Here is a 12,721-nt window from a genome sequence, read left to right as displayed (position 1 = left end):
TAAAGCTTTTGATTTCTCCATCAAATCTGAATGAGATCCTTGATGGGTAGAGTAATCTTGGTTGTAGGTTCTTCCCTTTCAACACTTTAAATATATCATGCCACTCCCTTCTGGCTTATAGAGTTTCCATTGAGAAATCAGCTGTTAACTTTATGGGCGTTCCCTGTGTGTTATTTGTTGTTTTTCCCTTGCTGCTTTCAATAATTTTTCTTTGTCTTTAATTTTTGCCATTTGATTACTATGTGTCTCAGTGTGTTTCTCCTTGGGTTTACTCTGTATGGGACTCTCTGAGGTTCCTGAACTTGGGTGGCTATTTCCTTTCCCATGTTAGGGAAGTTTTTGACTATAATCTCTTCAAATATTTTCTTGGGTCATTTCTCTCTCTCTTCTCCTTCTCGGACCCTATAATGCGAACATTGTTGCGTTTAATGTTGTCCCAGAAGTCTCGTAGCTGTCTTCATTTCTTTTCATTTTTTTTTTCTTTATTCTGTTCTGCAGCAGTGAATTCCACCATTCTGTCTTCCAGGTCACTTATCCGTTCTTCTGCCTCAGTTATTCTGCTATTGATTCCTTCTAGTATATTTTTCATTTCAGTTATTGTATTGTTCACCTCTGTTTGTTTGTTCTTTAATTCTTCTAGGTCTTTTTTAAACATTTCTTGCATCTTCTTGATCTTTGCCTCCATTCTTTTTCTGAGGTCCTGGATCATCTTCACTATCATTATTCTGAATTCTTTTTCTGGAAGGTTGCTTATCTCCACTTCATTTATTTGTTTCTCTGGGGTTTTATCTTGTTCCTTCATCTGGTAAAAAGCCCTCTGCCTTTTCATCTTGTCTATTTTTCTGTGAATGTCCAAAGTGGTATTTAGAAAAGAGTGAGAGTCAGGAGGAAAACTAGGAGACTCCTACAATAATCCAGCAGAGTACCAGTAAATGCCTAAATTAAGGTAATGAGTATAGATATGGGAAGGAAAAGATTAACGGAAGTGGTACCTGATCCTAAAATGTGGAATGCTCTGATATTAATTAGCATATTCACTGCCAAGAAAATGAATATGTTTATGCTCAATGGAATTAGAAACTTCCCAATTCCAGTGTAATTCCCAACATACCATCCTCAAATTCTTAAAACATTCCTCTAATGTTTCTTCTCAAAGAGAAATTTTCTTTTAATATTTTTTAGCCTCTAAATTAAGATAACTTACCATTATCTCCTGTCAGAGGTTTTCCCACAACTGCCATGTAGAGGAATGACCGAGGAACAGCACACATCACGGAATGCCTAAAATAGCACCTGCCCGTTAATGAGCTTAAACGTGAAATTCATAGAAGTCTGAAGTTTGTGTCACTTACAAAGCTCCTCCTTTCTGAATATAATCATACTTTAGCAAGCAAGCGCCTCTAAACAATTATTCTCAAATACATATTACATGATGCAGTGGAATAATTGTAAATTACCACATAGATCTTGACATCCACTATGATGCTTGCTCATGAAAGAAACCACAGATGCTGAATTGATAGAGATTAAAATCTCTCCCCATCCTTTTGAAGGAAACAGGAGGCAAGTCATCTGAGAAGAAACTAAGCTGAGGCTCTCTGCAGGCCTTCCTGCCTTCAATTTCTATCCCAACCCAGTGAACAACATAATTTGTGGTGTTTTCTTCTATTTCCAAAAGGGTTTGTGATCAGACAGCAGAAAACAGAGCTCCAATTATCTAGCATTACAGAATTCCAGCATTAAGGTTTAAATGAGACCTGCAGATCATTTCTCTCATTTACCTCCTTCCAAGGCCAAGAAAAATGAGGATCAAGGTCCCACAGCTGGTATGGCAAAGTGTAAGTCTTCACACTGCCAGTTTAAGATTATTTTCACTGCCCTCCACATTGTCTCTCACAAGCCTTCAGTTCTAAATATCCATGTACCCAAATGACGGGGTGTCAGCCCCAGTATTACATACTGGATCACAGTCAAGGCAGAAAAATAAAAGTCCAGCCATATACACACAGGGCAAGATTGCTCCAGCTTTTTCCCACCATGGAGATGTGTACTGTTTCCAGGTTGTGGATCAGGCAAGATTCATGAAGATTTATTCCACTATGGCATTGGTGTATACTTAGGAAGTTAGTAAAAGTAGAACAACATTTAAAAAACAACTCTGGAATACACAATGTGTTGTTAAAAACACTTTGAAAAGATAATAAAAGCACTGAGAAATGATTTTGATCCTTATAGATCTAATTCAGTTATTAGGAGAGTATCAATACATTAATGCAGATACCTCTAAAATGAAGTTAATGATGAGATGTTGATTGTTGACATATTAATATACAAGCAAGTGTAGTATTATGATCCATTTAGAACTTTCAGAAAGGAATATCCCTAACATACCTCTAGGAATCAAAATTATAATAAGTTATTAAAAGAAATATAGGAAAAAACAATACAGAAGAAAAAGTAGAAGAGTACAAAGGTACATTTGAAATTAAGGCATTATTCAAAATAATGAATAATTTATAATGTGGGGTCATGAAAAAATTGTCATAAGGGGTACTTATGGACTTGAGGACATCATGAAGGAGGGATGCACACTTTCACAAATAGAAGCAGGAAGAAAAATGAGGAGTACCAAAAAATGAAGATAAACAGGAAAACAATTTTTGCTTATAGTTATTTTTTTCATGGTAGCTGTTATTGACATGCATTATGTAAAAATGAATGGAAGTTGATTGAAAAGAAAAATTTCAACAGACCAGTAATATATAAAGATAGTCTTTTGGTAAATAATATAACTTAAAATGTTTTTTGTAGAATGCCTTTTTGTACCTTGCCATAGAAAAATCTTTTCAATAAAGAAGCTGCAAGGAATAATAAATTATAGCTTAGTGATGCATTTTGGAAATAAAAAAACACATAGATGTACCAAATGTAATAGTATAGCAACAATAAATAACTTGTAATAAAAATCAAAAAAAAATAATAAGTTATTAAAAGACCCACAGGTTCTCAATCAGTAACTCAATCACCATAAGGTTATCACCTAATAATTCCCAATACCCCCAAGGAATTAGCCTCTGATCAAAACAGCAGACACTCAATCTGCACTCAGTCTGTGTGTACCATTTAGTGATTCTTGGTTAATATCAAGACTCTTCCACAGCTGGGTTAAATGATGATCATGGCCAGATGCCAGAGGTTTTTTCTACCTTGAGATTACCATGGCAACCACTCCTTACTCCCCACCTAAAGGCAAGTAAGGAAGTAACTCATACAGGCAAGGAGTCCAATTTGAAGGAAGCAGCACTGGTGAGTGTTTTCTGAGTTATGTTCTCTTATCAGCCAAAGGACCTTAGCCAATCTGCTTAACTTCTGTGTGCTTAGTTTTCCTCTCCTGCAAAATGAGGATAATATCTACTTCATAACGTTTTCCTGAAGATCAAATCAATGAGATAAAATGTGAAAGCACCAGCAGTATCTAGAATATGGCAGCTCTCTACAAATGATACCTATTATTATACTATATGGAGGTATGATTTATCCATACAAGAACAATGATGTAGGTTCCACATCAGAATATATGTATGATATAAAATACTGTTTACCAAGAATGGTTATGCTGTATGGGAGACTCACCCCTGGGAAGAATTACAGCATCAATAAATTTAATGGCTTCTACTGCTGATAACTGGGTGCTGTTTCCACAAAAAGTCATTTCCCCCTTCTTATTACTATAGTATCTTAAATCTACAACTAACTCACTCCAGTGAGTTAAAAGGTAAGCACTAACTGGAGAAGGCAACAAAATAAGCCATTATCAATGAATTTCGCTTCAACAGAGTAGAGTATCAAATTCTTTAGCTGATCAGCAGAAGAGTACTGACTCAGGGCAGAGGTTTAAGACAGAACATAAACTTTCACTACTTGGCTATAATGCCAATAAATGGCCTCAAAGCTATCCTGACTAAGGTTTCAGAAAGGACCTATTTGCTCTGCTAGGGGACAGAGTAACAGGGTCCTATCAGTTCTAGTGTATTAATCATGAATGCTCATCACAAAGACAGAATGAGTTTGAACAATTGTCCTAACTAACCAAAAGAGACTGATTAATCTTTAGGTTTCTGGACTAGCCTTGTGGAATATTAGATATTTATCAGAAGACAATTAGTCACTCAATTAATAAGATTTCTATGACACAAGTCAATGTTCCTCAGTCATGTCCAACAACCAACCAGTTCAGAGTGTTATAAACCTCAGGATTACTTTGATGCCACAGCCTTTCAGCCTTTAATAATCTTTCCCATGCACAGTGCCTATGTGTTCATCAGGATGCTTTTTGCTAAGTGACAGAAATCCAGCTTAGATTAGTTTAAGCAACATGAAAATATATAGGGAGCATACTAAAGTATCCTACGATATTAAAGGATTGACCACTTGAGCTGCAGGAAGTATGTATCTCTCTACGGTCTGACCCTCTCACTATAGACTGGCTTTCTTCTCTGGACAGTAAATCTGCTATTATAAGCTCCTGGGTTTCACATCTTATAAATTTCCCCGAAAAAAGGAACTGACTCCTTCTCAATTCACTTGCAAACTTCAGGGGAAGGACCAGCTTGAGTCAGATGCCCACTCCTGGCCAGTCCATTGGGGCCCTAGTAAGAGAAAAGATGGGAGTAGAGAAGGGGCAGGGTCACATAAAGAACAAGGTGGTACCCACAGGAAGCTTGAGCCATTCCCAAAGGAAAGGGGGTGTTGTTCCCAGAAGAAGGGCTGAGGGGAGGGTTGTATAAACAACAATGGCAGACCACTATTGCAATACATGCAATTTTTATTTCAACAATCAGCATGGTATGAAAACATACATGCTCTTTCATTTTGTAAATAAACCTTCACCAAACTTAACCATGGGCTGTAAATTTTGTAATCATTCAAGTCAGGTAACCTAATGTATCCCTGACCTTCCCAGCTCACTATTTCCACCATTCCCACCTCCAGACTCTTAGCTGGAACACAATAAACCTCCTAAGTAGCAACTTCTACAGGAGGGAATACATTCACAGTGATTTTACAGCCATGCTTCTCTTGTTTAGGGAAGCCCTCAGGCAAGAATTATTTTCTTTGTTATTCTAGGTAACTAATTTTGGCCTCAGATAACCTAAGAAGTTTTTGCAATGCAGTTTTATTACTGGAAACAATTTCATTATAAGAGAATATTAAGCAACTGTGAGAATGAAGTCAAAAGGTCAGTATCTACATATAAATACATTCCTATCTTACAATCCTGCCTACTTAGATATAGCAAATTCTGAAGTAGCAAAACAGACTTAACAGAAACATTAAAATATTTTTAATTACCTTATATTACCATTTGTAATTATTTCCTCCAAAAACATGTATGCTGACTTTGACATTTGCAGTATACAGAGTATTTTCAAAGTGCTGGTTCTGGGGTTCACAAAATGGCTGAGAATGAATCTTATATTGCCTTCTTCCTCTCAGGTTAAATGATTTTTTAATATTACTTGATATGCCATAAATCCTTACCTGTTCAAATCCATGTGACCATATAATACATGACCTTTGAAAAACAAATGCCTCACCCATACTCATGCTCAGGAAAACAATCTCCCAGAATATTAGTCATGTCTGACATCTCTTCTTGGGTGACCAGATGTCTCCGGGGTTCAGGTGCTAGACTGGGTACAATAGGCCCCCAGGTGTGAAATGGAAGAACTGGTCTCCCCCAATGCCACAGGAACAAGGAAAGGAGAACCAGATGCAAACCAAAGAGAGATTAGACAAAGGACCCTGCACCAGTTAGAGAAACAGTACAAAGATTGTGAGCCAGGAGTGCAGGTTTAATGAAAGAGCTAGTAAAGTTGAAGAAGAGCCAGTGAGGCCAGATCATGTTAAAAGAGCTAGAACCCTTAATTTTTTTGAGAGAAATCATTTTTGCTACCCCAAATCTTACAACTCAAGTGTCACTTGGAGTTTGGGTCTCCCACCAAAGCTCTGCCCAAAATTTCTGAGGACTCCTTAGATGTGTATAAGGTAAGGATGAGGGCAGAACTTGTATTCTCAAAGTCAGCTCTGCACCTACTTGCACAGCCCCCTCTCTGTTCTCCACCATTAGACCCAATGTGAAGCTCAAGCTTTCTTGAGTTCCCCATCCATTTCTCCACTCACATAAAGCTTCCATGAATATGAGACTTTATCAGTTATTCAAAGGGAGGTGTAAAAGGAGTTTACATGACAGCAAAGTAAACAATTTCAAGTTGAACACTGAACATCTCTCCTCTTAAATTATCTTTTGGCCACCCTAACACCGGATTATTTCCACAGGTCTCTTCATCCAACTTTGCAGCATCTGCAAGCTTCTTTTTCCTCCCTCCTTTCTCTATTTACCTGCTTCAAAGAGCACAACAAACTCCCCTCCTTAGGTCAGGTGTTAACTTAACCATTCTCCTCTCCTACCTTGGGCCTAGCCTCCAACGTGTTCTCCAGTTTTGTTTTGTGCCTCTACATGGATTATCAAGGCATTCACAGATAGAGTTTTTCTCCCTTCAGAAGAACTTGGGTGACTACTGTTAAGATCATGTATTTAACTTCTAACTCTCATTACACAAGACTGAAGTGGAATCATTGGTCCCTGAATGCAGCTAATAAGGAGAAATGAGCTTGAGTGGCTCTCCACTCCATAATCTAGGGATAAGGCAGCATGACTAGGGAGAGGCTCCACCTGTTCATGCACAAGTCTGGGCATCTGAATACAGTCTGAGAAGAGATCTCAGCAGCTTCTCTGGTCTCTCCAGTTGTGGAACTGATTTCCCCTTCCAGAAGCAAATTCTGACTTTTGGTTCATTAGAAGAGATACTTACAGGCAGATGTTGATCATCTTTGAAATCTCAGGTAAGTCAGCTCTGATCTCACATTCCACACTGCACCAAGCTGGCTTATAGGACCTCTTGCCCCTGAACCCTTTCCCTACTGTGCCTGGCAGGCCCTGGAATACAGAGAAGCAGGAGAACTTTCTGTAAAGTCATGTTCTAAATCTGGTCTGATTCTGCTGAAATCACAGATGACACTAGCTCATGAAAATGAGCAAAAATACAGAGATACAGAACTAGAAACGAGACAGGTCTTTGGAGATCGTAGTAACACAAGGAACACAACACTGCCTACACCAAAAACCCTCTGCCCTTTCGGATTCCATGGATTCATTTGACCAGTTAAATACTTTATGACAATCTAATCGAGACATAAACTTTAACCACTGGATATTTGGTGCCCCCTATACCATGTGATCTGAAGACACATTGCTCATCAAAATGACAAATGGGCTTCATATATAAAAGTAAGTTCACTCATTCATTCATTGATTAATTCAACAAATATATATTGAGTGCCTACCATGGGCCCACCAGCTTAAGTTCATGGGTTTAAGCCTCTTGAAAGCTCCTGGCATGATTCTATCCACCCATTTAAAAAGTTACACATTACAGGAGAGGTTACATTTTCCAAAATAAATGTGAAATCCACATTAAAATTAATACTATCCTAGCTAGCGATCACAATGGGCCTGTCAAAAGAGCAAGGCATCAGTTCACCCTCAGTTCCACTCCCTTTCCCTAAAAACAATCTGGTTCTTAACTGTTCCTAAGAGGCATCTTAGAGTTAATATACCAAAATTAAAAATTTTTAGTTTCTCTCTAAACCTGTTTCTACCCCAATGTTCTCAGTTAATGGTGTCACCTCTCACTCAGTTGAAAGGTGACCTTGGAGTCATATTTGTGTCTTCTCTCTCTCTCTCACTTCCGATATCCAAGGATCCATCGGCAAGTCCTTTCTGTTCTACCCCAAATCCCATCTACTACCCAGCATCCCATTTCTCATCATCCTTACTACTACCACCAAACTGAAGCCAACATCACTTTTAACCTGGACAACTGTAAAATTTTCTAACTGGTCTCCTCATTCACTCTTAACCTCTTACAAAATTCATTCTAGCAGCTGGAAATTAAATCCAATTACATCCTCTACTGTTCAATGGCTTTTCATCACATTTGAAATAAAATCTCAACTTTACACGGCTACAAAGGGCCTGTCTCCATTATTCTCAACCTTGCCTGCTTATCAGAATTACCTAAGGAACTTTTAAAAATAACTAAGTGCCACCCAGATTAATTAAATCAGAGTCTCTGGGGGTGAGCTCCGGCCTTGTTTGTTTTTTAAGTATGCTTTCAGAATAGAGGACCACTGTTCTCCATGGCCTGCCCACTGTCTATCTTCCTCTCTTAGTTCAGCTGCTGCCACTCTCCCCTCCAGTCATTACTCTGCAGCCTCACTAGTCTCTTTGCTTCCTTCAATCCACAGTTTCTCTGCTTTATCTGGAAAGCTCTTCTTCATTCTTACCCTCTGCTTCCACCACTGATCGTCTTCACAAAATTGGTTCCTTCTCAAACATCATTCAGTTCTCTACCCAAATACCACCTCTTTGGAAAAGTTTTCTAGGACCACTCAGTACCCTATGCCAGTGGGTCTCAAAGTGTGGTCTCTAGAGCAGCAGCAGCAAAAGCACCCAACAACTTGTTAAAAATGTAAAATCCTGGGCCCCACATCAGGCCTCTACTGAATCAGAGACTCTGAGGGAGGGGTTCAACAATCTGTTTAAATAAGTCCTACAACTGATTCTGGTATACATTAAAGTTTAAGAAGCACTATTATGCATGTGTATGTACACGTGTGTACACATGTGTGGACATATGTATCATATGTATATATTTATCTGACTACCCCCACCCTTCTACTCTTATTTTTGTTTTTTTAACATCTGTATTGGAGTATAATTGCTTTACAATGGTGTGTTAGTTTCTGCTTTATAACAAAGTGAATCAGTTATACATATACATATATCTCCATATCTCCTCCCTCTTGCATCTCCCTCCCTCCCACCATCCCTACCCCACCCCTCTAGGTGGCAACAAAGCACCGAGCTGATCTCCCTGTGCTATGTGGCTGCTTTCCACTAGCTATCTATTTTACATTTGGTAGTGTGTATATGTCCATGCCACTCTCTCACTTCATCCCAGCTTACCCTTCCCCCTCCCCATGTCCTCAAGTCCATCCTCTAGTAGGTCGGCGTCTTTATTCCTGTCTTGCCCCTGGTGCTTCATGTCCATTTTTTAATTTTTTTTTAGATTCCATATATATGTGTTAGCATACGGTATTTGTTTTTCTCTTTCTGACTTACTTCACTCTCTTTGACAGACTCTAGGTCCACCCACCATACTACAAATAACTCAATTTCGTTTCTTTTTATGGCTGAGTAATATTCCATTGTATATATGTGCCACATCTTCTTTATCCATTCATCTGTCGATGGACACTTAGGTGGCTTCCATGTCCTGGCTATTGTAAATAGAGCTGCAATGAACATTGTGGTACATGACTCTTTTTGAATTATGGTTTTCTCAGGGTATATGCCCAGTAGTGGGATTGCTGGGTCGTATGGTAGTTCTATTTTTAGTTTTTTAAGGAACCTCCATACTGTTCTCCATAGTGGCTGTATCAATTTACATTCCCACCAACGGTGCAAGAGGGCTCCCTTTTCTACACACTCTCTCCAGCATTTATTGTTTGTAGATTTTTTGATGATGGCAATTCTGACCGGTGTGAGATGATATCTCATTGTAGTTTTGATTTGCCTTTCTCTAGTGATTAATGATGTTGAGCATTCTTTCATGTGTTTGTTGGCAATCTGTATATCTTCTTTGGAGAAATGTCTATTTAGGTCTTCTGCCCATTTTTGGATTGGGTTGTTTTTTTTTTGATATTGAGCTGCATGAGCTGCTTGTAAATCTTGGAGATTAATCCTTTGTCAGTTGCTTCATTTGCAAATATTTTCTCCCATTCTGAGGGTTGTCTTTTCATCTTGTTTATGGTTTCCTTTGCTGTGCAAAAGCTTTGAAGTTTCATTAGGTCCCATTTGTTTATTTTTGTTTTTATTTCCATTTCTCTAGGAGGAGGGTCAAAAAGGATCTTGCTGTGATTTATGTCATAGAGTGTTCTGCCTATGTTTTCCTCTAAGAGTTTTATAGTAGTGTCTGGCCTTACATTTAGGTCTTTAATCCATTTTGAGTTTATTTTGTGTATGGTGTTAGGGAGTGTTTTAATTTCATTCTTTTACATGTAGCTGTCAGTTTTCCCAGCACCACTTATTGAAGAGGCAGTCTTTTCTCCATTGTATATTCTTGCCTCCCTTATCAAAGATAAGGTGAACATATGTGCATGGGTTTATCTCTGGGCTTTCTATCCTGTTCCATTGATCTATATTTCTGTTTTTGTGTCAGTACCATACTGTCTTGATGACTGTAGCTTTGTAGTATAGTCTGTAGTATAGCCAGGGAGCCTGATTCCTCCAGCTCTGTTTTTCTTTCTCAAGATTGCTTTGGCTATTTGGGGTCTTTTGTGTTTCCATACAAATTGTGAAATTTTTTGTTCTAGTTCTGTGAAAAATGCCAGTGGTAGTTTGCTAGGGATTGCATTGAATCTGTAGATTGCTTTGGGTAGTATAGTCATTTTCACAATGTTGATTCTTCCAGTCCAAGAACATGGTATATCTCTCCATCTATTTGTATCATCTTTAATTTCTTTCATCAGTGTCTTATAGTTTTCTGCCTACAGGTCTTTTGTCTCCTTAGGTAGGTTTATTCTGGTATTTTATTCTTTTTGTTGCAATGGTAAATGGGAGTGTTTTCTTAATTTCACTTTCAGATTTTTCATCATTAATGTATAGGCATGCAAGAGCTTTCTGTGCATTAATTTTGTATCCTGCAACTTTACCAAATTCATTGATTAGCTCTAGTAGTTTTCTGGTAGCATCTTTAGGATTCTCTATGTATAGTATCCTGTCATCTGCAGTGACAGTTTTACTTCTTCTTTTCCAATTTGGATTCCTTTTATTTCTTTTTCTTCTCTGATTGCTGTGGCTAAAACTTCCAAAACTATGTTGAATAATAGTGGTGAGAGTGGGCAACCTTGTCTTGTTCCTGATCTTAGTGGAAACAGTTTCAGTTTTTCACCATTGAGGACGATGTTGGCTGTGGGTTTGTCATATATGGCCTTTATTATGTTGAGGTAAGTTCCTTCTATGCCTACTTTCTGGAGGGTTTTTATCATAAATTGGTGTTGAATTTTGTCGAAAGCTTTCTCTGCATCTATTGAGATGATCATATTATTTTTCACCTTCAATTTGTTAATATGGTGTATCACATTGATTGATTTGTGTATATTGAAGAATCCTTGCATTCCTGGGATAAGCCCCACTTGATCATGGTGTATGATCCTTTTAATGTGCTGTTGGATTCTGTTTGCTAGTATTTTGTTGAGGATTTTTGCATCTATGTTCATCAGTGATATTGGCCTATAGTTTTCTTTCTTTGTAACATCTTCTTCTGGTTTTTGTATCAGGGTGATGGTGGCCTCATAGAATGACTTTGGGAGTGTTCCTCCCTCTGCTATATTTTGGAAGAGTTTGAGAAGGATAGGTGTTAGCTGTTCTCTAAATGTTTGATAGAATTTGGCTGTGAAGCCTTATGGTCCTGGGTTTTTGTTTGTTGGAAGATTTTTAATCACAGTTGCAATTTCAGTGCTTGTGATTGGGCTGTTCATATTTTCTATTTCTTCCTGGTTCAGTCTCAGAAGGTTGTGTTGTTCTAAGAATTTGTCCATTTCTTACACGTTGTCCATTTTATGGCATATAGCTGCTTGTAGTAATCTCTCATGATCCTTTGTATTTCTGCAGTGTCAGTTGTTACTTCTCCTTTTTCATTTCTAATTCTATTGATTTGAGTCTTCTCCCATTTTCTCTTGATGAGTCTGGCTAATGGTTTATCAATTTTGTTTATCTTCTCAAAGAACGGGCTTTTAGTTTTATTGATGTTTGCTATCATTTCCTTCATTTCTTTTTCGTTTATTTCTGATTTGATCTCTATGATTTCTTTCCTTCTGCTAACTTTGGGTTTTTTTTGTTCTTCTTTCTCTAATTGCTTTAGGTGCAAGGTTAGGTTGTTTATTTGAGATGTTTCTTGTTTTTTAAGGTAGGATTGTTTTGCAATAAACTTCCCTTTTAGAACTGCTTTTGCTGCATCCCATAGGTTTTGGGTCATCATGTTTTTGTTGTCATTTGTTTCTAGGTATTTTTTGATTTCCTCTTTGATTTCTTCAGTGATATCTTGGTTATTAAGTAGTGTATTGTTTAGCCTCCATGTGTTTGTATTTTTTACAGATTTTTTCCTGTAATTGATATCTAGTCTCATAGCATTGTGGTCAGAAAAGATACTTGATACGATTTCAATTTTCTTAAATTTACCAAGGCTTGATTTGTGACCCAAGATATGATCTATCCTGGAGACTGTTTCATGAGCACTTGAGAAGAAAGTGTATTCTGTTGTTTTCGGATGGAATGTCCTATAAATATCAATTAAGTCCATCTTGTTTAATGTAACATTTAAAGCCTGTGTTTCCTTATTTTCATTTTGGATGATCTGTCCATTGGTGAAAGTGGGGTGTTAAAGTCCCACACTATGATTGTGTTACTGTCAATTTCCCCTTTTATGGCTGTTAGTATTTGCCTTATGAATTGAGGTGCTCCTATGTTGGGTGCATAAATATTTACAATGTTATATCTTCTTCTTGGATTGATCCCTTGATCATTATGTAGTGT

General features: G+C 37.7%; 1 protein-coding gene across 3 annotated transcripts in view; it reads right to left on the bottom strand.

The window, feature by feature from the left end:
* PLCL1 (phospholipase C like 1 (inactive)) overlaps positions 1 to 12,721 on the bottom strand; it is a 367,136-nt gene that overhangs the window by 207,200 nt on the left and 147,215 nt on the right. The window contains exon 2 of one of the 3 annotated variants that reach the window (XM_061186085.1): positions 1,205 to 1,281. The exons of 1 other annotated variant lie outside the window; for it this stretch is intronic. In XM_061186085.1, the coding sequence (XP_061042068.1) occupies positions 1,205 to 1,207 (3 nt within the window). In that variant the 5' untranslated portion in view covers positions 1,208 to 1,281. Of the gene's footprint in view, positions 1 to 1,204; positions 1,282 to 6,875; positions 6,937 to 12,721 lie in introns of those variants that run through there. One more of the 3 variants, XM_061186091.1, reaches the window with a different exon arrangement.

This window comes from Eubalaena glacialis, chromosome 1 (assembly GCF_028564815.1).
Source record: "Eubalaena glacialis isolate mEubGla1 chromosome 1, mEubGla1.1.hap2.+ XY, whole genome shotgun sequence".
In the NCBI taxonomy this organism is placed as follows: Eukaryota; Metazoa; Chordata; class Mammalia; order Artiodactyla; family Balaenidae; genus Eubalaena; species Eubalaena glacialis.
Note: the sequence above shows the minus strand (reverse complement) of the source record. Positions and strands in the feature narration are given on the sequence as shown.